Source organism: Siphateles boraxobius, unplaced genomic scaffold, assembly GCF_051911475.1.
Source record: "Siphateles boraxobius isolate OS27281-9 unplaced genomic scaffold, OSU_SipBor_1 66, whole genome shotgun sequence".
Classification (NCBI taxonomy): domain Eukaryota; kingdom Metazoa; phylum Chordata; class Actinopteri; order Cypriniformes; family Leuciscidae; genus Siphateles; species Siphateles boraxobius.
In genome coordinates this window covers 6,629,929-6,657,867 of record NW_027509193.1, presented here as the reverse complement: position 1 = coordinate 6,657,867, position 27,939 = coordinate 6,629,929, and the positions used below count along the sequence as shown (strand labels likewise).

The window sequence follows — 27,939 nt, the reverse complement described above, 5'->3', positions numbered from 1 at the left end:
TCAAACTCCACTTGCCTTCATGTAACACTACACGCTGGTTAAAATGTAAGGGCGTTTTATTACCAAAACAGTAATGACAACAGGATGATGTTGCAACATCACTTATACAGAGTTACTTAGTAGAGGGAGGCACCAACATTTATTATACATGATACATTACAAAAGAAAGGAAAACAAACTCTGAAATAGCCATCATGCCATTTCTAAAATGAATAAACAATAGTAAAAGTGATGTACAGCCCTGTAAATGATCATAACTCCAGAAATTTACATTTCTTGCATTTATCACCACAAACCATTCATTCTTCTTCTATGGCACTTTAAAGACGAAGGGCCCTCTCATACACCCAGCGAAATGCAGCGCAAAACATGAAGCAATTGTTTTTTGCTAGTTTCAGCCTGACGCAGTTATCATTTTCGCGTCCTGCTCAACGTCGTTTAAAAAGCAAATGCATTTGAGCCCATGGGCGTGCTGGTCTGAAAAGAGGTGTGTTCAGGCGCATTGTTGGCGCGTTGCTATTTTGAGGCAACTGAAATAGACTGCGCCATTGACCAAACCAACTGAAACCTGGTCTTAAGTCAATTGCACAGTATTTATTTTGTTATTTAAAGAGCGCGTTAGTAATGTGAGCATATAGGCAGGTCCACAACGTGCGTATACACTTTGCTTATTACTCACACAGGCACAAGCAGCTACACATAAACTAGCCAAATATTAAAAATAAAAGGATTACAATGTAAAAGATTAATATTGTGTACATAAAGATATGGTGGAATCCGCCTTGTCCCGTAGATGGTCTGCTTACACGTTTTAACCTCGCGGACGAGCAGATTTCCTCTCTGGGGAAGAGGTCAGTCTTTCTGCTTGCAAATTCCGCCATGTAAATAGCTAGTCCGCCATGGCACGAGCGCAACTGGCTTTTAGAGATTAGACTCTGATTGGTTTATTGCATGTTACGCCAAAAACACACCCATTACTCATTAAGATAAGAATTAAAAAGACCCCTTTTAGACCATGCGTCCCGCGCGCTGACCATTTTTCCCGTCGTTAAACTAGCATAAGTTCATTCGAACACGCCCTAAGTGCACTAGCGCCGTGCGCTTTTAGACCATGCGCTTAGATCGTTAAAATAGGGCCCGAAGTCGATCAAAACTAAAATTCTTCTTTGGGTCGTCCTATCGATGATGAGAGCATGAAAATTAGCTATTAACATTGTGAAAAAAGCCCTAAAAGAAAAATTCAAAGAATGTAGGAACTTTACATTACTGACATTACAATAAATAACAGTAATAAAGGAAATCTATGAAATGTGCTTTGATCATATGGTAAAAATATTTTCCTTACATTTAGTTTCATTTCAACCATGATGCAATTAAAATGAATTCACAAGATAAATATTATATAAATATTTGTACATCTGGGAAACCAGTCAACACTTAGATCTCAACCACCTGTGATATTTTCACAATTTTTTTTTTACAATCTGTTTGTTTAATACAAATCAAGTCCAGTTTAATGTTTTTGAACATTCAGAATAGCAGTTAAAAGAATGATATAAGATACGTATGATTCACTATGGTAATAAGGAATTAAAGCAGATATAAAGCAGCACAAATGTTAATTTTTAATAAAAAGTTAATATTTAAAAATAGCAAATGGATATAGTGAAATCATAACCTAGCTCAGCATTGCTTCTGTAACTAGTAAAGCAATATATCAACTACAGTAACTGCCTCTCTCGTAAAATAATATCTCTCTATCAATGCAGTTTTTTGTTTGAAAGAAATCATCATCAATAATTCATAATATATTGCACTTAAACATTCTGCATACCAGGAATTACTTTTTATCAGTTAAGACATTAGTTTAACAAAATACCTCCTTTACAGTACAATGACCAAGAAACAACTCCAAACCAAGTTGTTTAATTACATTTAAGCAGAATTAAGACACATTGTTATAGCACTTTTCTCCTAAACAACACTTTTTATTAATACAGTATATCAAGTCAGCCAAATCTGACGCTCACAGTCCTAATTAAACTTTACATGAAATATATCTTATCTAACTGCACTTATTAATGTTTACAAATCCACTGCAAAAAGTTTGGGGGCAATTCTTGTCCCAATTTTTGGCTCGTCCATTTACAAGAGGGAAAAACGTCCTAGTGTTTGAGTACAAAGAACAATCAAACAGTCCATCCTGTAAATAACATCCTAAATCAAATGTTTTAAGCCATTTATGATATTTCCCTGCACTATTTGCTCTACAACAGAAGCTTTCCTGTCCAATCTGTGCCCGAGAGTTCACCTGTACAACTCACCAGGACTCATTGTTGTTACTGTACACATGTCCTTGAATTACCGTAAGGCTATCACTATATCAGACTGGACATGTATAGGAGTGTATGTAAGTGAGCGCTTATGTACTGTAAGTCTGTGTGCCTCATGTTGGGTGGTTTCGTCACCAGGCTACAGGAGAGGCTGTGCGAGGGCTCCTGGGGCTGCGCGGAGGGTTTTCTGTGGTCTGGATTTCACTCAAAGCCCTCTAAAAACAACAACAAACATATTGAAATACACATATAATACCGATAAAATATAAACTCATCATCCAGAAATATCATAAACTCTAATCATTTTCACTATTAAGTCAAGACACTGCAGGCAAAAATATTGTTTTGCCAAGCATTGGTCAATTTTGAGATTTTGGGCTGTTTGGCTTTTCATAAAGTGTTGTTTCAGACTAGTGGAAATAAAACATTCAAAATACACTTTTAAGTGTTCATTTTTATTGCACTTTATTTGCATGTGTAGATTTTAATTAAAGTACATATCTTTTATCATATTATATCAGGCTGTGTTCTCAAAATGAGCTTTTACTGCAGAGCTGTGCCAGAAATTTCTATTTCAGTGCACTTAATGTACATTGTAGATACACCAAACTTTACCGTTTTATTCCTATCTATATTCTGAAGGCTTTTAAAGAGGGGTCTGTTCATATGTCATTTACCTGATTTTATGCAAAATGTTCTTTATAAAAACTTTTTTTCCCCATTGAGTGCATTTTCTTTATCCAAAAAGCCCTCCGTAAAAAAACTTTAACTCTAAATTGCAAACAAAATAAAACATACATTTTAAACCTGGCTTATCCAATGTTCAGATTTTTTTTTTTTTTTGAAATGTATGCAAATTAGTGTTTATTTAAATAAATAATGCCTCATTTCCAACATTTTAGAAAATTTGTAATACAACATTTTTTTTTGCAATTCTCAATCTCAGTCAATCGGGGAAGTATGGTGATATCTATTAGTATGTGTTAGTCTTGTAACAGACATTGTTAATGTTTGGTAAAACATTAGCGAGTAGATCATGTCTAAAAACAGCTCTCGAGTGAGCTCAGATGAGGGAAGGATGAGTGACCTATTTTTCCACCTGTCTGTGCCAAAAGCCTCAATGCATTTCTTTGCTAGCATTCACCTCATTTACTAGATTGACTTGCAAATTGAAAAATAAATATCCATCAGGTTGTCGAATACAAAGCTTACCTCAAATTTGGCAATGAAGTCAGAGAAGATACCAAAGAAACTCTCAGTGGCGGTGGTCTTTCCATCCTCCCCGAAGAATGAAGCGACTTTGCAGAACTCTTCCATCGCCAGCTGCTGTAGAGACTCCAGAGACTGCACTGCAGGGTGACTGTTTTCCAGAAATCCCTACATGCAAGCAGTTAAGGTGGTTTGTGATGAATTTGGCAAATATCAAGCATATTCCATGGTCGAAATGTTCATATAATCTTGTCCTGCTTGGTATCTGACGTGGGTCTGCTGGGAAAAGTCTTATAAAAAGTGTCCCCATTCCATTTTTGCAACTATAAGACATGCTAAAAGTGCATTCAAGTAATGTCTGGAAAGTTTGTATTTATGACTTGAACACACATGCAAGCCACCACAAAGTCGTAATTACGAGTGGGGAAACTGGATTTTCCTTAAACCTAGAGTTTCCACATGTCAGTGAGAAAACATGTTGCATCTAATAGATGTAAATTTGTTCAAATTTGTTCAAATTAAGGAATTTTTTGAATTTACATCAAAGTTTATTACATAAAATACCATAGTATTGTACAATTTACATTAAAATTTATAACAATTCTATATAAAATTAAATTGAATAATAACCCACCCAATGCACATTATCATCATTTTGTGGATGTGGTTTAAAAATCTTGCTAAATTCTAGTTGAAAAAGGTACATCACTATCTCCGACCAAAGTTTTATTTGAACTCAGCTGACATCATAATTATGACTTCACAACTGGTAAAAAGTAATGTGGACTTATCTATCTAGCATATCATATCTAGCCATTTTAGATATAATGATGGAGGATACACTCATAACAACAGCAAATCGATCCTCAGCGGCGGCTGGCATCTGCTGGCAGGCTAACCGAATGTCCTGGATTGTGGCATGTAGGTCGTTAAAGTCAGAGGTGATGTTTCTCTGATTCACTGTGGAGAACAAATCAATGACAAATATTAAAGAGATCTGCAGCACCCTCTATGGAAACCAACATTAAATGGGAATGATGATCCATGTCTCAGACATAACTTGATGAGGAGCACCATGGACTGTGTAATCAGTGTTTGAATAAATCTCCAGCCTTCATCCATGAAACATTACTAAAAAACCGAATGAATTCGGACTGCATATAAGAAACGTCCAGAGGAACTGGACTCGAGTAGATGTTCACCTTTGGCTGCTTGTGGTACCGTCATAAGCTCCTTCCTAAAGTCCAGAACCTCGGGAAAGTGCTGGCATAATGATTTCACCAGGATATGTAGAAATGTTGACTTTCCATCCACTGTTTTGGTGGTACTGAGCTTTAAGCAGAAAAATGGTGAATTGTTGTTATATAATGTTAAAAAAGAATGTTTTAAATAAACTTCTACGAAACCTTATGATGAACGATGCATTTACTGCGACAAGGCTTACTTCAGTGAGAAAATTGATCTTAAATCCAGTCGTTTTATTGGTCTTTGGTTGGCCGTTATTCAGGTAATTCCCCATAGCCAGCACAAACTGGAAAAAAATAAATAAAATAAGTTAATCTACATGCCATGATAAGAAGGTCATTTTTATCCAACAGTATTCAGTGCGTATTATGAACAGCCTGCCTTAAGAACATGTCAACAGTCTTTTATCTGTGAATGATTTTCTTTGTTTGAACAGTTTCTTCCCACAGGCCATTTCCCTCCTGAACAGTTAACACTCCTCCCAAGGCATATGCCTGTAAGTGCAATACTCCCACTGTTTAGTGCAATATCCCACAACTCAGGTGATACTTATATGTAGATTTATTTATTTATAATATTCAAAACACTGTAAATAGGTTCATAATCTGTAAATCTGAAAATGTCTATTCTGACTAAACCCAACTGTGATAGTTTTATTCTCATATATTTATATTTTTATTTTTTATTCTTATAATTTGTAGTATTATGTTTCATGTTGTATTTGTATATGTCCACTGGAAGCCTCAGTACCAAAACAAATTCCTTGTGTGTGCAAGCACACTTGGCAATAAAGCTCTTTCTGATTCTGATTCTGATTCTGATTCTGATTGTTTGATTTGGTGACTGTATTATCATGCATGCCTGGGGAGAAACTAAATGACTGAAGGAATTATACCTCCAGAATCTTGGCAAGTTTTTTGCTGTTCTTGAGCTCCATTGAAGCTTGGAAAACACAGTCGTAGGCCCCTCTCATCTCCTCTGTTTTCTCTTGCAATGTAGTCTTAAAATGCAGGCTTTTCAACCGGGTCTTATACTCAGGCACCGAAAGCATCTGAATATATACAAAAGCACAAATTGTTAAAATTATACAGACACAAAAAATACAATAAAACCTATACTTTAACATATAATCATAGTATTTGGCACAACAAAAAAATTATAATAATAAATATCCTGCTAAAAGAAAATAATCATCATTTATTTATCAAACTCTATTATTACACCTGTTATTCATCATGTACCTGTAGGACAAACTGATCAGGCTCGCTGAGTTTGCTTGGGTCATCACTGTACTGCTGGTACTGTCTGACCTCATCATCGTCTGGCGCATACAGGAGCAGTTGTTTAATATGTGGGGACTCCAAGCGTTCGCTTGACATCGTCATCAGCACTTGGTGTAGCTCGCCTGGCGACAGCTTCAGATGGGCAATTAAGATTGCTATAAAAATGATAGAAGAGACGATAAAGTGTACAAGGACCATGTGCTTGCATGCTAATGGCTAAAAGCTAAGATGCTCATCGTCTACAGTTGGGATAGTAAGCAAAAAGAGCATTATCAAGTCTAATTTAAAACCAAAAACACTGTGACGAAGCAAGACAAAAAAGGACAGGGTCACATATAAGTAAATACCTGACTGGGCAGCACACATGAACATCATCTAAACATTTACAAGTAAACTCTGCAGTCCATTACAGCCCGAAAAAGAAACGAGAAAAATTCCCTGACTTCAATCATTATTTGTTACTCACAAGCATTGTAGGCTTTCTTACGGGAGAGAATCTCCACCACATCTTTCTTCTTGAAAGTCTCCACCTGAGGTGAGAGCTCTGGAAGAGAAACTGAGACATGAATCGTACCGTGAGTGAGGGTAAACACTGATTCAATTGGTAAAAAAGAATAGTCATGTCCTATAGTGCTTTCAAGTCCTCTCGGGGAGTTCCTACTGTAGCAAATCAGCTCTATGAAATATTAATAATCAATAATAACTGGTTATAATAGATTATTAATATTTGGATCAGTTAATATAATTAACTTGAGGTAGCTAAATTAACATTTCAAGCAATTAAGCAGTTCGTCCAATGAACTCTTTTGATTATTCATTTATTCTAAGAAAAGGGTATCTTTCATTTCCACAGAAAAATAAGTCTTTCCTAGCATGTACAGCGCTTAGAGCATGTAACAGGGTCAAGATCGTAGATTAAACTTTGTATGCAAGCAGGGAGTCAGAACCAAACACATATTGTGCACAGGTTTTATTAACAAAAACACGAAAACATAACTAACATACAAACAGTTACACATTCATACATGCATTCATAGGTAGATGGTTAAAGTGACAGAATGAATCCGGAGGCAGGAAATGGAACTATGGAAAAAATCCATTTAACTATGAAAAGAACCATCAGTTTATCATTTTCAAAGCACCTCATTAAAAGTATACTTGCGATTTGCATTTGCAATGGACACAATTCTTGAAGTTGTTGAAAATTGAAGTAGTTGATGATTCCGTGAGTGTCAAATGTTGAAGTTGCAATCGTTTTCTTCTGAGCTAGATTGAAGAAAATATGTCCTCCTGCCGGCCCTGGGCCAGGGAGGACATGCAGAGCCGATGGTGGGAGTTGAGACGGACTTCTTCTGCGTTGAATGAAGACATTTTGACCAACTCCTGAGTTTGTCCTTGATTTTGTCGTGCTTGAGAGAGTCACCTGAGTGAGCACATGGCTGGTTAGGTCAAGGCCTGGGGCCCTAGTGAGGCCACGCAGGACAGCACAACACCCAGGAGGTTCTGAGAAACCAAGAGAGTCAATGGTGGAAGTCGATGCAATTTAAAGATTTAGAAAGGTCCCGGCTCCCGGGATTGGCTCGACCAATGAGAAAGGTTGAGTTTCCAGGCGGAAGAATTTGATTTATGGGTCTTTGTTCCAAGAGGGGTCATTTGCTTGTGCACGCTGGATGGGAGGTAGCTTGATGAAGAACTATGAAATATTCTTGTAATACTATGTTGTTGTTATCGATATATCATGTACACAGTCATTTCTATCTTCAAAGTACCAAGTTATAGAGATCAAACATGCCACACATATGATTTTGGTAAACCATAGTTGCAAAGTCTGAAACATTAACCCATTAGAGTTCACAAGAATACATAGGCCAAAACAACATCAGAAGGAAAATCATGAGATGTGAAAATTATATACAGGTTTATACATTTCTCAAGTGGTTATACATATATATATATATATTAGTGGTGGGCCGTTATCGGCGTTAACGTGCTGCGTTAACGTGAGACTCTTATCGGGCGATAAAAAAAATATCGCCGTTAATCTATTCTCAAAGTTGGGTTGGGATCATAAAATAGCTTTTTCGATAATCGTTATATTTTCGCGCAATTCCATGTGTAGCCTAGTAGGCCTATATTTGACATAATTGACGCCGCGCCTACTGTCACAGATCGCGCACCAGGGTATTTTCCTGTCAGGGACACAAGGTGTATACTTTTACATGTTACGTTGGGCGACGTTCCTCTCGTTACTTTACTTTTAATGCAATTACATGTTGTTAAATGAGTTTATTCCAAGCGCGCTGTATCTTTGTATGAGCATGAGCGATGCTCAATTTACAAATGAATCACTCTTTTGAGTCGATTCTGTTCAAAGACTTCATCAAACAAGTTGGCAGATCTGTCTAAATCGGTTCGCGAATCAGTCTGAATGATCTGTTCAGTTCCTCATGCACTGAATCGTCTGAAGCGCGTTCAATCACACACGACACGGAGTCGTAACAGGAAGATTTAAGAACATCAAGAGCGTTGGATGAAGTGGCCGTTGGATCTACAGTTTAGTCTAGTGAAAGCAAATCTGCAAATGCATCATATTTTTGCCAGCGATGAAGATATTTATTTGTTGAACATCTTCGTATGCTGTGTGAATGAATGATTCCACAGGACGATACATTCCATTTAATTTCATTCAGGTAATACATTTTACAACCAAACAGATTATTACGCCACGATAGCAATACTAAAAAGTATGACATTATCCGTTTTTTGGACATATACATTAATTTATAGGCTACAAAAAAAAGGTTCAGAGCGTCACTGGCAAAGGTTAGCAGGTTAAATAAGCTACCATTGTGTACAGTTTATGAAATGAACACCCGCCATCCCGCGGTAATGTGTGTGTATTGCGCAGGGGCATAGTCACACGAATAGTTTTACATTGATTGAAAACTAATTTGTTTAAAAAGGATGAGGCTATTGCCGTTAAAGGCAGGTTGACATAAAATCATTATGACATATGACATTATTTTTTGATCTAACGAGCATCTGGTTTGGCGATGCAAAAACGGACTGTAGCTACGTCGTGCTTATTGTTTTTTTCTTCTTCCAATTAGCCTACTATGTTAAAAAAAACGACGAAAACATGTTACTTGTTCAATTAATAAACAGTTTGATGAGAAATCGCAAAAGATGAAATTGGCCTCCCTTTCTGTCATTGTGAGTGTGCGTTTTTGTTTGTTTTTTTTTCCGAACGATATTCGACTTTTGCTCCTCTATTGTCGTCGAATGGCATTTTTGTCAGAAATTCACATCCCTACGCGAGGCGAACTATTCTCAAAGACTTACTTTTAGTCATTTTTTGGGTAGCACACATATTCTGAATGCCTTCGGCAGAATTCAAATGAGCCATTTTAATCTAGATTAATCTAGATTAATTCCAAGATTACAGTGAGATTAATCTAGATTAAAAAAAATAATCTATGCCCACCTTTAATATATATATATATATATATATATATATATATATAGAATATATAGGATTATTAGGGCTTAAATCTCCTTCTCAGTAAGATTTAAGTAAGAGTCACATCTCTCAGGAATTCCAGGGTCGTAAAACTTCTTATCAATGTAACCGGACACTGAGTTCTGCCAGTGGTGCTAGCTTCATTGTGATGTTAGTTTCAGGGGAAGTTATACAGATCTTTGTTGGGAGAGTAAGTTTGCCGGACAATTCATTAAATATAATGAATAATTTGTGTGTGTGATTGGTCCAGACGCTACACTACATATGAGCTTATTAGTGATATTGGTTGGAAATGATAGAAAAACATAGTTTTGTCACACAAGCCTGCCTCCTCATAGACTGGAGAAGAGCTTTCTGGCAAGATTTACCACCATTCTTCATCCACAGTAAACAAAAAAATAATTTGTACAGCCAACATTTACAATTAAAACTTAATTATGACCAATACCATTCCACACTGCAAGGTGGAAAGTCTGGGCGTAGAGACATTTACCACTGGCACCACAACATTGTGGTGGTGTTCATCTTCATCGATATGTTCAAAAGATTAAAGAAATAATTTTCCCCCGCATATTTGTTTATTGGGTATTATATAAAATAAATAAATAAATAAAAACTAAAAAACAAATCAAAAGCCACTTTTCCATTGGCGGGCCGAAAATGGTTGTCAATCCTGCTGTGCCGAACAAAGCTCAAGTGGAAATATAACTGGAACCGATCCTTACCGTTCTTAGAACCATTCGGCTCAGTGGTGGAAAAGTGGCTAAATGTTCCATGGGTTTATATTAAAGGTCAATGACAAACAGCTCATTGGCCCAGAAGTTCAATTTTCCATCATATAAGACCTTAGAATCTCCCTCTGTCTTTCACAAGATGTGCTATAAAGAGGTTTTCTCAAGGTCTCTAAAGGTGAGATTTTTTTTTGCAACCTTTCAGTTCGAGCTAGATTCATGATATGTGCAAGCTATTGTTGTCTCAGTCAAGGAGGACTGTAACTCCTTAAGAGCTGCCGTAGGCATCTTAGTGTCCTCTTTTACTATGGCTCTTGTTGTCTGAACACTCGATTTTCAAGCACAGCCAATATTGGGCAGAATCACAGGTGTTCCTCATATTCTCACGTTAAATGATGGACTTTACTGTGCTTTTAAAAGTATTAAAAGACAGAAATATTCCATTATCCTTGTTAATTCAAAATGGAGATCAGTACACTCTACAAACAACAAATGTGGCCTGTTACTACCTATTCACCGTACTGTATCTTTCTCTTTTAAAGAAATTGGTGATTGCTGGTCAGAAGCTGGTCAGCAGCTTGTTTGCATCAGCTTGGAAATGAGTAATAGATATAACGTTTCTCACACTTTACTCACCAGGGCTCTTTTGTGTTCCAAAATGAAGCTCCAAGTCTAGGTATTTCACCATGTCACTCAGCTTGTCGTAATCAGAGTCTTCTTCCAACTGCAGTGAGAAAACACATCTGTCCTTACATACTTCATTCTAATGGAATGAGACAAACACATGACAATGGACCTCGTGAAATGTTCCTCATTACAACAGACCTCAATATATGTCTCAAATGGCATACTCCATCCTTTCAAGGTCTCCTCCAAATATTAGAGAATTGTCAGTTGTGAGTGGTTTATGCTCTTTTACCGGTTTGAAACCGCAAATATAATAAACAACCACTGGAATCAGATATCCTTAAAGCTTACCAGACCTGATGCAGAACATTGTCTAAATATATTGAGTCAAAAGTGAATGGTGTAAATCTCTAATAACAGCTATTTGAGACATAAGCAGTTCTTAACCACACAAACACTTAGCTTTTCAGGCTGGTTTCAAGGCAAACTACATTACCTGTCCCCAAATGGTTCCCTCAGAATTTTCCACCTGTTCCCAGCGTAGCCTCTTTACACTCATATGACTTGAATCCGATTTTTGCGGTGAGGCCTTTGGTAGAGGAGGCGGCACGCAAGGTGGAGGTAAAGGTGGTGGAGGAGGTGGCTCCACAGTGGACCCTTCAGTGCAGTGGTGAGTTTGAGATTGGGGTGTACTTGGTGGCTGTGTTTGTGACTGGGCTTCATGGTGGCTATGATGGTGGTGGTGATGACGATATTCGTGATACATGGGTTGAGGGCTCTGTCTGGCCTGTGCAATGGGGGGAATCTGAGGGGTTGAGCGATGCTGTTGCTGTTGCTGAATCTGTTGTTGCTGCTGAACTTGTTGCTGCTGAATTTGCTGTTGCTGAAGCTGTTGCTGCTGCTGAAGCTGTTGTTGCTGTTGAATCTGCTGCTGCTGTTGAATCTGCTGCTGCTGAAGTTGTTGTTGCTGCTGCATTTGTTGCTGCTGAAGCTGCTGTGGCTGTTGCGGCTGTTGTGAAGGATGAGGCTGGAAGGTCGACAGAATCTGTTGGTTCTGGTGAGTTTGGTGGGGCTGGTGGATCTGGTGGTACTGAGGAGCCGACTGGATGGGCTGAACCTGGTGTATGTGTTCAATCTGGTGAATGTGGCGGCTTGGCGGAGGAGGCTGGGTGGGTGGGTAGGCTTGATGAGCTTGATTCATCTGTTGGAGGTACTGTTGCTGAGTCTGCTGAGATGGTTGAATAGCTTGAGAAACGGCTTGAGCCATGTGTGCTCTGTGCATCTGTCTATCAGCCCGTTCCAATCTCTCAATTCTCTCCAAATTCTCCAAGCGTTCCATGCGCTGGATGTGCTCCAATCGGTCAAGTCTATCCATAGAGCTTGAGAGGTGGGCCTGATGACTCTGATGCATCTGATAAGCATGTTGTATTTGTTGATCTGAATGCAAGGGTTGGGACTGCATCTCATAGATATGTCTATCCGAGTGTTCTTTTCTTTCAATCCTATCAAGCCTATCCATAGAACTAGAGAGTTGAGTCTGAACAGTCTGGTGTGAGTGACGGTTTTGATGCACTTTGATAGACTGAGATTGGCAACTTGGTTTAATTTGATACATTGGATGCATCTGGTGATCCTGTTCCATCTGGTGGTGTTGATGAACCTGGTGAGCTGGATTAACCTGATGGTGCATCTCGTACATTGCATGACTGGGGATGGATGACTGGTTTATTTCTGGAGAAAGCATAGGGGGCAGAGATTGGTGCATCTGCTGCTGAAATTGCTGAGGGTGGCCAGCTGTTGGTTGAACTGGAAGTGAGTGGTGCTCCTGAAGGACTTGGTGCTGAGTCATCTGCTCATCACGTGTGGGCAACACCTTGTGAATGGACTGTCGTTTTGGAGGTGGGTTAGCCCTTGGTGGAGGCGGAGGAGGTGGTCCAGGGTGGCGACGGATGGTCAACTGTCGAGGTGTGTGGTCAGGGGTGAATCTAGCAGGTGTAGGGGGGTCGTTGAATTGGACAGGGGGAGGGGGAGGTGGAGTCAGAGGGGGTGGAGGAATGTGCTCAGAGCTGGAGGAGTAGGTGAGAGAGCTGGCATCCTCGCTGCTACTATGCACTTCGCTTGGACTGCTTAACTCGGGAGGCATGTACGGACCCTCTTCCTCCTCTTCATCCTCCTCCTCCTCATCCTCTTCCTCTACCTCCTCTTCCTCATCCTGGAAAGTCATCTGGACAACATCCTGGTTTTATTTTTGAAGCAAAACACACAAATGGCATTACAGATTAGCCATTTAAGATTATCCACTGTACTTGTCAAGCCAATGAAGTATTGTCACAACAATAAAAAGCAAATATCAAAGCAATTAACCATTCTAATACAATACAATACAATACAAACCTCTTCATAGTCATTCTCTGGTGACAGGAAGTCATCCACAGATAACTGCTGTCCTAGCTGTTCACTCAAAGCCTCCATGAACAGATCTGTGTCTGGGGTACGGGGTGGACGTGAGAAGGTATAGCGCTTTTTGCGAATGGGTGGACTAGGAGGGTAGTCAGGAGGAGAGGGTGGAGAGAGAGGTGGGCTGTCTAAACTGATGTAGGGGTTGGACTCAGCACTTGTTTGAGAGGGAAGACCTGGAGGGTAACATGGGCACTGAGGGCTGAGGGGAGGCTCCTGCATCCAAGAGTCAGGCTGTGGAGGAGGTGGAGGTGGCGGAGGAGGAGGCACAGGCTGCGCTGATGCAGATTTGCGCCTACCTGAGAGATGAAGATGAAAAACCAATGGTTAGGAAGATCAAATGTCTCTGACATTAGATTTAGCCTCAGTTGAAATTTCACCTATTACAAAGAGAAATGACAAGGACATTCTAGAAAATCAGAAGCTATAATACCAATCAAAAACCTGTCATGTACCTGAAGTGGCCCGAACAGATGGAGAGGAAGAGTGTGCCCTAACAGACTGTGATGAAGCATGCGGGAAGACATCCACGCTAACCAGAGAGTCAGGAGCAGGAGGAGCTCGAGTCTTCAGGGATTTGGATCTCTTCCCGGCATAGACATTCTCCAGCTCGGCATACACAGCTGACAGCTAGACAGAGCACAGGAACTGGGTTGTTAATATAAAGACAGTACATTTGTGTAAGTTTCTTAACCGTTTCAATGTTTGCAAACCTGTACAAATCAAAGAAGAGCGCTCACATTAGTCAGATTGTTGGGTGTCTCTGGTAAGGATGTTCCATCCCCTGATTGTCTCTCTCCAGGAGTTAGTCTCATAGGCGCCATTTCTACTGGCTCAGTGCAAATTCCTTATGACGATAGAAAATAGCCCATCAACTATTTTGGTTTGCTAAGAAAGCTGATGCAAAATGAGCTCCAGGTTTCTACAATAATGACTAAAGTACTGTTTTCATGATCTGTAATGCTAATTTCACTATGTATATATATATATATATGTATATATATATATATATATATATATATATATGTATATATATATATAGGTTGTGTTTCATGTTTAAACGTGTTTCGTTTTGAACTCATGCCAGCATGTCAGACCTCCAGGTCCTAGGGGGTCAGTGGGAAAATTATAGAGAATTTTGTTAAATGTATTTCTTTAGGGCTGTCAAAAAAAAAAAAGTTTAACAGCAAATTTTCAAACATACTTACCAATTTTCTTTTTTAAAGGTTAGCCGAAAATCGTGACATTAAACCACTATTTTGACTATAGACAGTCCTAGATTTTAACAGTAAGATATATCATATTGCTGGGGGCATTGGCATAATTGGCTATATGATGCAATGTAATACAACAAAGTGTTTGAAGACAGCCTACCCATGCCCAGGTGAGTGCCGATAACCAGATCGTCTGAGCTGCGTCCCCTCACACTGCTCCTGTAGGTGGTTCCAGTCACTTTCATAGAGCTGCTGCGACGGTGAGGCTCATGGGCTGGAGGTTCGGGATCTGCTGTTGGCACTATCAATAATAAGTACATTCAAGCATACATGCATATACAAATATTCTATACAGACTGAAGAGGAATGACCAGAAAGTAGTGCTCACGTGTAACTTTATAGCCAAGGAAGCGGGAGATCTTGTTCTGACAGTGTTCCTGCTCCTCATATGTCAGCAACTGGTAAACGAATTGCCAGATCACCTGTTTTGCCGGAGTATCCAACACAGGGAAGACGTCCACAATCAAAGTGTCTACATTTCTGATGGCACGGAAGAAAAAGTGAATCAAATCAGGTTTCACACAAATGTTCTTAGAGAAGCAACGTGTCATTTCCATGTGAAAATACACTTTCTTTCACTTCATATTATGGGCATGTCCTTCACCTGTGCTGGAAGAAGGCTTCCAGGGCCTTGCAAATGGTGTATCTCTCCTGAAGCGTGAGAAGGTGCTCGAGCTGCTGGCTGAAGGTACGGCCCTGAACACGGATACTGGGAGGCAGGATCTCAGCGACCCACTGCAGGGAGCTGAGCACAGGAGCACGGGAGCGGGGAGAAATCTCCACCTGCTCTGGTTCAGTTATGGTGAAGGCTGGCGGGCCATCTTCAACCACCAGGCTTGGCATTGCCCCACTCCCCTGCAGCATAGACACCACCTTCTCATGTGAACAGCTCCTGAGATGATGCACAAATACATGACACATATACGGTGTTAACTTACAGGTTTATAAACATGCAAAGAAGATTCAATGTGATCACAAATGGTATTTATATATTTGTGAAACTTGAACTGATTTATTCTAACCGATAACGAATGTATCAAAGAGAATTGAACCATCAAGTACTGCGATGATACAGTTTTGTGCATTGCTGCCATGGCACTGCTAGGTGGATGCTAAGGAGTTCAGATTGTTAGTTATTGTGCTCCTATGGGGTTGGTATGTTGGTATGTGGATGTTCTGGGTGTCACTGGGGGTTGTGAAGGGATACTAACTGGTCAAAAGACCCCCACCCCATATTCTGGTCTCTATGGGACTATTTTGCCTGTTTTATCATCCACCAGGTGAAAATCACAAGTCAGATGGCTTTGAGAAGTACCAGCACACCTTTATTTAACAAGGCAGATGATTTGAGTATATATATTTATTTTCAAAATGATGTAGAAAGTTTAATACTTATGTTTAAAAATGCATACAAATAATAGTGATGCTTGCTTTAAACTCTATTGCAGTTCCACATTAGGATAAAAGCAATCTATTCCAATGCAACCCAACCACAAGCCTCACCTCATGTCCAACCCATTGAGAAACAGGATGCGATCTCCAGGTTTGAGACCCGCCTTCTCAGCAGGGCTGCCTGGAGAAGGAATGGCAACAGACCAAGCAGAAATGAACTACTGACAGCAGATCATACGGGCTCCAACTGAGATTAAGCTGTGCTCATTAGATGCCCTTTGAAATGACGCAAGATTTATAAGTCAAGACACTGCAGCTTGGGTGTTTGTCACATTCTGCCCAAGAATGGTTGCCTCTTTTTAGCTTTTGAGTGCTGGTTGTGGGAAAAGTGTGAATCTAAAAGGATTTGTGCAAGATAAAAACAGAGCTCTACCACCTGTGCCACTCTGAATCAGCCTATGGAGAGTCTGCTGTTGTGTCTTCTCGTTTCTCTCTCTCTCTCTCATCTCCTCCTGTTCTTGCACACTGCCAGCTTTTGCCTCCTAACTTTTTAATGGCCGCCATGAGTCAGAAATGACAGAACTTTCATAATTTTGGCATTAATGTCATCTGCTTCAGTAATATGTCTAATAATTGACTCCCCTTCACTTGTTTCATGTCCAAAATATATATTTTTATATTTTTAAAATAGCCTTGTTTTGTTGTACACTGTAAAAAATGATCGTGATTTTAACGGTAAAAGACTGTAAAAATGCTACAGTGCAAAACTGTTAATTGGTTAACAGAAAGTTTCCTTACTATATACGGTAAATAACTGTGATAGATCTAACGGTACATTTAATGTAATTTTACTGTAAAATACCGTTAAATTTACAGTTTTTGAAAGTGAAAAAGAACAACTCATTGTATAATTTACAGTGAAAAAACGTAAATTGACATTCCCACAATTCCCTGCGTGACACTTCACATTTTATGTATTTTTATTGAAATAACTATGTTTCTTCTTAGTTTTCTTAGTTCTTTTCTAATCAGTTATGTACATTAGGGTTTTATGTCACATTTAATGTTGTTAAATTAATGTTTATTGCATTTGTATAATTTCATGTGTGGTACCGTGATGGTGTTTAATGTTTGTGCGAATGACACTGTGCAGCTTCTATATAATAGTATTAACTTTCTTGTGGAAGATTGCTTGTGAAAAGCTTTGATTTATCACGTGACTCTCATCACTGCTGTGGTGATTGTTGGTTGTCAGTGTATTACAATGGTACAAAACAGTTATTAATACTTCAATGGGTTGGTAAATTAACATTAAATCAGATTATGAAATACGGTTTATTACTGTAAATTTTACGTTAAGTCTGTAAAACCAATAACGTTGATACTGTATTTTTGACGGTAAAGTTCTGGTAACCACAGCTGCCGGTTTTATTCCGTAAAAACAACGGGATTTATTTTACAGTGTAGGATGTCAACTAAAATAAATGCACCACAAGACACAAGCCCTTCCCTTATGAAGACGAAAGTTCAGCGTTTGAAAATACTACTTTGTGAATAATTTTGAAGAGCAACAATAATATTGCTGTCATACAAAAAATGTAAATGGGAAGGTTTATATTTTATTTATAAAATCCAAGTTGCTTACATTTACATTTATTAAATTAAGACGCTTTTATCCAAAGCGACTTACAAATGAGAACAATAGAAGCAGTTAAACTAACAATAGGACAACAATATGCAAGTGCTATGACCCTTCCCAGTTAAATCTTAACGCAGTACGTGTACTTTTTTAAAGTACAAAAAACATTATAAAGATAATAGATTTAGAATAGAAGATGAAGTGTTATTGTTTTTCTCTAAACGGCAACACTTGATCCATTAATACTAAGCACACACACACACACACACACACACACACACACACACACACACACACACACACACACACACACACACACACACACACACAAACAAACACACAAACACACACAAATATATAAAATATATATTTTATATATATATATATATAAAACAGTGAAACCTTTACTTATAACCATAACCATTTTTGTTCATTTCATACCTGGTATTACAGAGTCAATCCAGACTGGAGCATGGCCACGCAGAGTAAACCCGAAACTCTGGTTCCCTTTGTACACGCGTACTGTCCTAATGAAACACAATGGGGAGAAGAAATTGAAAATATTGATTATTTATATAATGCAGGCTGACTTGTTTATTAAAATAATATGAATTTAATATTTCTGGAAAATATTATATAGATATTACACACACACACAAACACACACACACACATATGTACACAGTGTATATATATATATATATATATATATATATATATATGTTTTGTGTTTGTCCAGTCTTGACCCACACAGAGAAAGCAAATGAATATGGATACAATATGCTCATATGCCACATATATTATTCTGACTGTTGTTTTCTTTAAAGGTAGTGCTATTAATAGATATAGTCAAATAATCTCTTTTAATTTCTTCCACAGTTGTATACTCGGAAGACTGCTGCATATAAATAGCTCTTCTTCTACAGACTTTATTTGCTTTCCCTGTGTGGCTCAAGGAATCTCCATTATGTATATGCTGTCATTATGTAAATACATAGCTTTCAATTCTCCAGTCCAATGAAACCACACATTCAGTCACGTTATTAAAGAGAAACTACAACTGCATTCCCAGCGACATATCAAGTGTGTATTGTACTAGTGACTGACAGGATTTCACATCCTCCCACCTTTTCCTATTTATGCATCAGACACAAAATCAAGAGATAATTAATTCATACTTACGAAATACACTCGTGTAGTAAAGTTTAAAGCATAATACTGAGGATGAATCTTGGTGATGTGTCATATTTACTCTCTCACACATACGCAGGTGTCAAATAACATGACTAAAAATAACATGAATTATAAGAGTGAAATATTGCAGTGACATAAAATCTCAAGCATTTACAGGCTACAACAGATGTGAAAAGTGGAAATCCAACAAGAAGGGATCTATCTATCTATCTATCTATCTATCTATCTATCTATCTATCTATCTATCTATCTATCTATCTATCTATCTGTCTGTATGTCTGTCTGTCTATCCATCCATCCATTCATCCCTCCATCCATCAATCGATCTGTCCATCCATCCATCCGTCATCTATCTATCTGTCTATCCATCCATCCAATCCTCCATCCATCCTTTCATCTATCCATCCATCCATCCATCTATCCATGCTTCCATCACTCAGCATTATATTTACATGAACCTAATAATGTAACACATGACAACTATTTTCTAACAAAAACAAATAAAAAATAAAACTAATATAGCAAAATATAATAAAAGCATAAAAAAAATCAAATGAAAGCATAAATAAAACTCATAAATAAAAATAATAAGAATAAATACAATTAAAAAGCATAAAAGTAAAATAATTGTTAAAGGAACACTAACTGATTTAATGGAATACGAAACATTCCAAAATACAAAAGCAAATGCCAATTAAAATTTCTACCACATCAACAATAAACCACAGGAGAAAAGGAAAAGTGTGTAATTCTTCTGAGAGTGACACTTTCACCGACCTGCGGGTAGAGAAGGAGCTGGAATGGCCTGCGATGAGAGAGGTGGTCTTGCGGAGGCCGCGGGCGGGAGGCATGACCACATCCTCATTCGAGGTCCGGGGCACAGAACTGGCTCTAGTGGACACAGACAGCAGTCGTTCAGGGTGGTCTTCGCTCCGGCTGCGCCGCAGGCGGTTGTTCCTGTGCTCGCTGAAGCTTCGGCCCCTCAACCGACTGATCAAACTCTGAGAGACCATCTCATCAAAGCGCTGCCTGTGCTTCTTAGGGATGAAGATCCTGACAAACATGACACACACACAGCAGACGGAGTCACAGAGGAGAAACTGTCCAGGCGTGTGAACACTTTCATGCCTACTGAGACAGACACTGGATAGAGACACACAGGCAAAGATGGAGGAGGAGGAGGGACAGCTATGAGAAAGAGTCTGCTATAATTACACCAGATTATGGAGATGTTTGTGACCTGCTATGAAAAAAAGGATGCATGTGATGCAATGAAGCGGTGTTGTTTTTTACTCTCCTGTGAAGTGGTGCAGGTAAAAATATCCTGTTTGATCAACTTCAAAAGCTAAGCAGGTAAGCAGGTGACTTCTGAAAGATGTCTGATGGGTATTTTGAAGTTCTGGGAGGATAAATGATTAAAGTGAAAGAGAAAGTGCTTTTTATCCCTCTGTGATACAAGCCATCTCTGAATTTTTAACTCTCACCATCCTTTAAAAATCCAAAGTTATAAAAATCCTCATTAGCTTCTACCAACCCTATACACAAAAATAAAGCTGTGCCTTGATATATATATATATATATATATATGTAATTCTCATTATTCTCAATGATTATTGTCTTTTCATTCTCATTTTTGTAATAACCATTTTGATCAGTAATTTTATTTACTTTTGGCAATATATAATTTCTCTTTTTTAATTTATTAATTTAATTATTCCTCATTTGGGTGAAAAATATGATCTATAAATAGTATAGCAATTGTGAGTTTGACTTAATTATAACAATTCAACCACAAATAATACATATTTTGCGTGCTGCCTGCCAACATGTCATCAGCAATATATATATATTTATGTATTATATACATAAATATATATATTTTCATTGAACATTTGCAGTTCATTTTCTAGTCAAGATGACACATTCACACTCAAAAATTATCCATTGAATGTTATTATGTATTGTGTACCAAGTACTGAGATCTCAGTGTTTGGATGGGTACCACATTTATGTAGTCATGTTGACTACAAGACAATGTATTATTTACTTAGAAGTTCTAAGTAAAGCATTCACTTTAAAAGCATGGTTTAATTCAGTGTTATATTGTTTAAAAATTTGTACTTTACACAGAATATTCCAAAGTAAACTTTAATAGTAATAGTAGATATTACTCAACTAACTGGGTTAATCCTCCAGATGCACTCATCTCAAAAACTAGTTTATCTGCAGGACACAGATTCTTCTTTGGGCAACAAGTGGGGAAACAACACAATACCAAAACTGCGTACAGTGAAAAAGTAAACATAAGGGCCTTAAAATAAAATAAAACTATGCAATTGATTAAAATTATCACGAACAGCATAGACCAAAAAAAAAAATCAGTAAGATTTTAAGTAATACTTTGTCACCAAGTATGCATTAAATAGATCAAGAGTGACAGTAAAGACATTTATAATGTAAAAAAAAAAAAGCTGTTTTCAGGGATATGTTATTTGGTCAGTTTCTGTAGTACTTCAAGTTGGTTTGTCTCTATCTTTGTTCATGGTTTTGAGTTGTTATCCTGTTATTTGGTTTACTTTTCACTGTTTCTAGATTTACCTTGCTTCTTGTTTGTGCTTGCTGTGTGTATACAGTCCTCAGTTTGTTCAGTTCTGTGTCTTGTGTTGTTTATGCTGCCACGTGTTTTCCTGGGATCTTATTCGTTGTAGATTATCTTTTAGTGATGCCATTTTTGATTGTTTCATAATAAATCAGTTTGTGCTACAAGGCTACAAGCATATTTAGTCTATATAAATAATAGTCTTTCTCGTGTCATTGTACTTACACAATGTAGCATATGATTAATTGAGTCTGGGATAAAAATGAATGAAAAATAAATAAACAAATGGGACAAATGAACTTGTACTGTACTTTACTGTAACAGTTTTTATTAATCTGCTTCAATCAACACATGCAGCCCTATTCATATAAGCTTTTGCCTTAGTCCTATAACAATGAGTTCATTGGCATGGCTCATGTAAGAAATCCAAATAAATGAAGATGATTGTGGAATGGTCAGTTGAAGTGCTTGTGAACTGGGGATTCATTCAAATTGAACATGCACAAATCTACACATATATTTATTCATATTATGATTTATTCTTATCTTACAAAAGAATGACATTTGACATGGTTGTGTGAGAAAACAAAGCCTCGGACGTCAAAGTTCACGTGGTTATGGCAAAACGAATCAAGCTCTGATACAGTGCTTCATTGTGAGATGTTTCGTTTTTTGGATTCAAGCTGAGAAGCCTCTGTGCCGAACATCATTAAATGACGCCACATTGAAGACCTGCTTTTGGAGTGTGCTTGAAAATGACCTCCTCTACCTGAAGCCTACAGGAGATACACTTTACTTCAGTACATTGAATATGCATTGTGAATGACCGGATCTCCCCTTACAGTTGAGGAGGCTAAGGAGGACGCCCACTCTACACACGCCATGCTCATCCCAGCCACGACAGTCCATTGTTACTCCCACCCAGACTCCCTTTGCCTCCTCTACACAAGCAGGCCAGTCCTACGGCCCCACCTCTGCTGGCTCCTCTATTGACGCCACCCAGAAACTCGGATCCTCCTCGAGTCTTTCAGTCTCCAGCTCTGCCTTTGCAAATGGATCTCATTGGCTTTACCTTTGCCCGTTGACCATTTGGCTCCACCTTGGCTCCTCGTCCCTCCGGCTGCGCCTTGGTCAGTCGTCGCTCTGCACCAGGGACTTCACCTGCGCTTCGTCCCTCCACCCCTTCGGCTCCGTCGGGCTCCGCCTTGGTTGTACCAGCTCCGTCTCAGTCCTCCAAGACCCTGGCTCCACCTCGGCAGCTCATCACTACAGTTCCGGCTTGGCCTCCAGGACCTACAGTGTCGTCTTATTTCAGATATCAGATCTCCTGGCTCCATCACTGGTGGATGTACCACTGACTCCACCCTGGCTCCTCCTAGCATCGGTCCCGCCGAGGACCTTCGTCTTGGTTATTCTCTGGGAATTTTATCAGGTTATCCTCCTCCGTCCTGGGTTGTCCGGTCTGCCAGTTCTGCGTCCACTTCCTAAGCCCTGTCCACCATCCTCTGTTGGACTGTTGTTGTGGTTACAGCGTGAAAACGCGCCCTTTCGGGAATATGTAATGTCAGGGATAATGTTCAGTTTGTCTGTGTTTCTGTAGTACTTTGAGTTGGTTTTTCTCTGTCGTTGTTCATTGTTATCCAGTTAGTTGATCTGCACTGTTTCTAGATCCGTTTCCTTTATCTGTGTTAGTTAACATGGTTTTTGATTATCCTCGCAGTGTAAATAACAAATACTATTAAGTGATTTTACTAATAACAATAATCCACAGACCTCAACAATAAAGGATATTAAAAAATGTTTGTCTTCTATAAAAGTCTATAAGCCTGTTTATTAATTTATTTAATTAGTTTAATAGTCATAATAGCATAATTTATAGCATCATCAGATCAGAACACATCTGCAGAACAGATCTGCAACCTGTATTTGTAAAAACTGAATCATTCCTATCTAATCACAATCAATCTAATCACAATAGTACTGTGGTGAAGATTAGATTATAAACTGCAATTGCCGCAATTGTAACTGCATTGTACATATAAATAATAGCCTCATATACTGTACATGCATGCTTTCACTCTACATTACATTATCCCTGTTTGTATAAAGTTGTTGTATTCCACATACAACATATGCTGTTCTTCTGACCTCTGAAGACCTCAGAGCCCAGCAATTGTGAGACATTATGTTCCAAGCAAAAACAAAACTAATACTAACTTTTAAGATTCATGTCATTCATTCACAATTACTGTACCCAAGTACAACTGTGCAACAGAACTTTCATCAGTGTATTCGTTCTTAAAAGTTTCCTCAAAAACTCAACTGCAACTTAAATCCACATTTCTCTCAAAGTTAACTTTTATTTAGTTCAAGATGCCCTCAATTAGAAGGAGGTCACACTAAATCTAAAATTAACCTTGAGTCAGAGAGGGGAGGGAACGCAGATCAAGGACACACTTTTCAAAGTGAATGAAGGCTGGAATGAAGAACGTATTAAAAAGTCTCAATTATAAAAGACATCTATTAACACATGTGAACCTTTAAACCTATTTCAAACCGTTTTAATTCCTCTTTGTACAGTTATAATCGACATAAAGCATGCCATGCACTTTACAAACTGATGAACATCCCCTTAACAAGTCCTCAATCACATAAAATGATGGAAAATGCATTATTAAAGAAAGCAAGCTCAAAGCTTTTATATTTTTTTTCTACTTGCTCTCTAGATCTGAGTCCAATAATGCTTGAAATAGCATAATTGATTAAAGAGTAACAATTTCTCTAGAAAATGACTCAAACCATAACTTCTGAAACTAGTTTCTCTGAGCATGAGAAGGTTCTCCTTACCGAAAACGCCTGATTCCCATCTCTCCTTTACATTACGTCTCAAAGAAACAATGAGATGATCTTGATCTCAGTGCAGGATTCTTCATAGGGCTGAAAAAATCATTCACTGAATAAAACAGGATAGTTGGAAAAACCATTATGTCCAGTAGCCAGACGAGGAGATGCTTATTAGCGCCAACTTGAGGAGCGATGACGTTGCATGTATGAAGAAGGAAACTTCAGTTCACGTCATCATCGAGTCAGATCGCCCACACTGCCATGCTGGGTTGCCTTGGGGAGTTTAACGTTAGAAAGGAGACTACATCCAGAACTGTAGACCAGATGCCTTCAACTGCAGACGAGAGGCAAAGTTGCAGCTGCTTCAAAGGTGAAGAGAGAGAATAGAATAAAAAGGTGCAGCAAGAAAAGAGAGAGAGAGAGAGAGAGAGAGAGAGAGAGAGAGAGAGAGAGAGAGAGAATAGATACTGTCCCACTGGATATCTAAGGCAGGTCATCATGTAGGAGAGGGTAATTCAATCCGATCCACTTAAGATCCTTGAAGTATCCAGGTTCACAAGGACAAAAGCAGAAAACTCTTGAGTTTACACAATCGACTCCAACCAGATCAAAAGTCGTGGTTGAATGCAAAACATGAAGCCACAAAGAACTGATTCTGATAACATTTAAGGTAAGGTCCCAAAATCTAGTAGCCGGATCTTTGTACCTCAGCTGTAGTTTAAATCAAGAAAGTTGTTATGTGGATTTTGTTCAAACTTCTGGTGCGTCACCGACCTAAGAGAGATTTATTACAAGAAGTAGGCTGCTTAAAAATAGGGAGGTTCCATAGGGAGAACTGGGCAAATTTTTGCAGGGACAGAGCGCAGCACACAAACTGGTCAGCGCTCGAGTCCACTGAAGGACAGTGAAAATGCAGTGATATCAATGAGGAAAATGAGCTACAAATCTCATGCTTTCACTAAGATGTTGATATGCCTTCAAACTACGTGTCTGAACTATCTTTTCATTCAATTGAAAGTCGAATGTGATCAATATTCAAAACGAACACCATCAACAATAGATTTCTGGTACCAAAATTTCTCATAAAGAAGTATAAAGACATGCAACAATATTCCATATAAGAGTAACTTGCCTCTGAACAATGGAAAATGACAGCAAATTGAAGATTGTGCAAATACAAAAATGTTTCTTACTTGCTAAAAAAGGCTTTCATGGTTCCTGAAAATACAAGAACAGGCTTATCAAGAGTTTAATCAGAACAAGCTGATGAAAAGTGTGAATCCAGGTATCTGGAGCATACTGTCCTTCTTCTTAAATCACTCTTCGTGAAGGTAGGAGCGCTCCAAAATACTTCCCATTTCTGAGAGTTTAACTTTAAAACAAAACATCTTTATATGATAAATACTTGATGAAACAGTATTTTATCTGGTAAACCTCACAGGGATAATTCCTCACTGGTAGCCAGATGCGGTTGCTGTTAAAACTGCTCCGTTAGTGAAATTGAAAACCTTTCAGCTGTGAGACGAGTCAAATTCTCCTGACAAAAACACTCATCAGCGAGTTATTACTGCAAGAGACAGAACCGACAAACCTAAGAGAAAGAGACATTTCTTATAGAGTATATTTATTTTCACATAATATAATATTAAATTATAATTATAATAAATAAATAAATAATTATACATCTAATAATAATAATAGATTGAATTATATTAAAATTAGGGAGGCACCAACTATTGGCCAATTATTGGTATCGGCTGATAAAAGCATACCCATAGGCTAATTCTATAAAAACAGCTGATGATCAGCACCAATTATATCCTTTAAGGTGTTATATCCTAAAGGGGTCGGAAAAACATATCAGACTGCAAAATGTCTCGAGTTGTGTTTAATTAAGGGCTTTCGAAATTAACGCGACAATGACGCATTGATGCTTAACAGCAGCGTTAGAGCGGGATCTATTCAACCCTATGAATCACCGTAGTTCAAGCCAGGGTTGCCAGGTCCGCGGTTTTTCCCTACATCAACCATTATTTTTTAGGGCGCTTCCTATCCAATAATCGCAAAGAGCTTCGTGCTTTGTTACTTCCGATATGACATAAAGTCTCATCTTTCAGATTCTGCCAACTATTTCACAAAATTCCAACAATAAATGGCGTTTTGACACTCTTAAATGTGACTTGACAGATCGCTGTAGTGCCTTAGTTCGAGCGGCAGCGTGGAGTGCGAGTCTTTTCTTCAATACACGTTAATGCACGAAAAAACATGCATGAACATCAGAAGGTTTGTTGAAAGATACAGTACAACTTATCCAATGTAATTGCTCAGTCACTTTTTCAACTACTATTGGTCTTATAGAAGAGTGTAGTATAGTATGTGTACTGTAAAGCACTTTGGTTCAACTCCTGTTGTTTTTAAATGTACTCTATAAATAAGAGAGAAAAGTTGAGAACCACAGAAAGACGTCAAAAAACAACTTGTGCACAGTGACACTTAAATTTGCAATTAGACAATGTTCACATCTTGTTAGTTATCTATAAAACACTGAAGAAAAGCTTATTTACTGTTAATTAAATATGTATGATTGAATAATTTGTCATGAAGACAAGTGTTTATGAAAACTACCTTATGTGCCACATTTTTTTTTCCTTAAGAAAAACAAAGTATCGGTATCAGCAGATATTCTGAATAATCGGCTATTGGTATCTGCGGAGACAGCACTGGCGCATCTCTAATTATAATCGATTAATATTTTACTTAAATCTGTGATCTACTTGTTTATGGTGATGAAAATGTTAAGGAATGATGAAATACATAATTGATGAACAAAGGTTTTATAAAATTGATTGCTAAAAAATATGCAAATTATTTTTGCATTTTAAGCCATAAGCATGTTGAAACAAGCTAAAGGATCAGATAAAGCTAAACTTAGATAGCTGACATGTTATTGTCGCCCCACAAAGAGTTTTTAAATAAGGATGGGAGTGAAAAGCCAGCTCATTGGATTCAAGTTAGCCGTCCATAATGACATGGCAAATTTTAATTGAATATAGCTGCTCTCTCACTATTTCACTACAACAAAATGTTCTGAAATATTTCACTCCACTTCGAACACATGGATCAGATCAAGTTAGATGACTCTGAAATCACCAGAAATGTAAAAGATACAAAACTCAAGCATAAAACTAACAGGGAGACTCTAAAGCTGAGCATCAGTGGAGAGTGTTATTAAGGAGGTCTCTTTTGTAGTACAAGAAGAATGTGGAACAAAACAGAAGATGCAAAGAAATACAACACTATCCATGGCTACGATTGAAATACAACAAATAGCTTTCTTAACCAACATAACTGCTGCTTACGTGAAAGTTGATTGATCCAAGTTTCCAAGTGCTACAAAGATGGTGTTACTCATTTATTTATATGATATTTGTATTTTTGTAATTGAATTTTTGCCATGAAAATAGCTTTGAATGCTGACATGGCATTAAATAAAATAATCTGAATCTGGTGTTACTCAAATGAAAATTCTGAGAGAAATAATCTTTAATGAATGTTTTTTATCCTAATCAGCACCTCCTCTATTGTTAGAAAA

General features: G+C 38.1%; 1 protein-coding gene across 5 annotated transcripts in view; it reads right to left on the bottom strand.

Moving 5' to 3' along the window:
- Positions 1-38: 38 nt before the first annotated feature.
- Positions 39-27,939, bottom strand: part of grid2ipa (glutamate receptor, ionotropic, delta 2 (Grid2) interacting protein, a) — a 31,948-nt gene continuing 4,047 nt past the window's right edge. Inside the window, exons 1-20 of one of the 5 annotated variants that reach the window (XM_077211871.1) lie at positions 24,351-25,067; positions 19,682-19,957; positions 18,152-18,237; positions 16,183-16,252; positions 15,284-15,571; positions 15,008-15,159; positions 14,780-14,908; positions 14,146-14,252; positions 13,861-14,035; positions 13,343-13,704; positions 11,445-13,184; positions 10,958-11,045; positions 6,537-6,626; positions 6,029-6,225; positions 5,683-5,838; positions 4,987-5,073; positions 4,745-4,874; positions 4,384-4,502; positions 3,546-3,710; positions 39-2,548 (exon numbers count right to left, since the gene is read on the bottom strand). In XM_077211871.1, coding sequence (XP_077067986.1) covers positions 2,465-2,548; positions 3,546-3,710; positions 4,384-4,502; positions 4,745-4,874; positions 4,987-5,073; positions 5,683-5,838; positions 6,029-6,225; positions 6,537-6,626; positions 10,958-11,045; positions 11,445-13,184; positions 13,343-13,704; positions 13,861-14,035; positions 14,146-14,252; positions 14,780-14,908; positions 15,008-15,159; positions 15,284-15,571; positions 16,183-16,252; positions 18,152-18,237; positions 19,682-19,957; positions 24,351-24,370 — 4,521 coding nt within the window. In that variant the 5' untranslated portion in view covers positions 24,371-25,067 and the 3' untranslated portion in view covers positions 39-2,464. Of the gene's footprint in view, positions 2,549-3,545; positions 3,711-4,383; positions 4,503-4,744; positions 4,875-4,986; positions 5,074-5,682; positions 5,839-6,028; positions 6,226-6,536; positions 6,627-10,957; positions 11,085-11,444; positions 13,185-13,342; positions 13,705-13,860; positions 14,036-14,145; positions 14,253-14,779; positions 14,921-15,007; positions 15,160-15,283; positions 15,572-16,182; positions 16,253-18,151; positions 18,238-19,681; positions 19,958-24,350; positions 25,068-27,939 lie in introns of those variants that run through there. The other 4 variants (XM_077211870.1, XM_077211869.1, XM_077211868.1 and 1 more) reach the window with 4 other exon arrangements.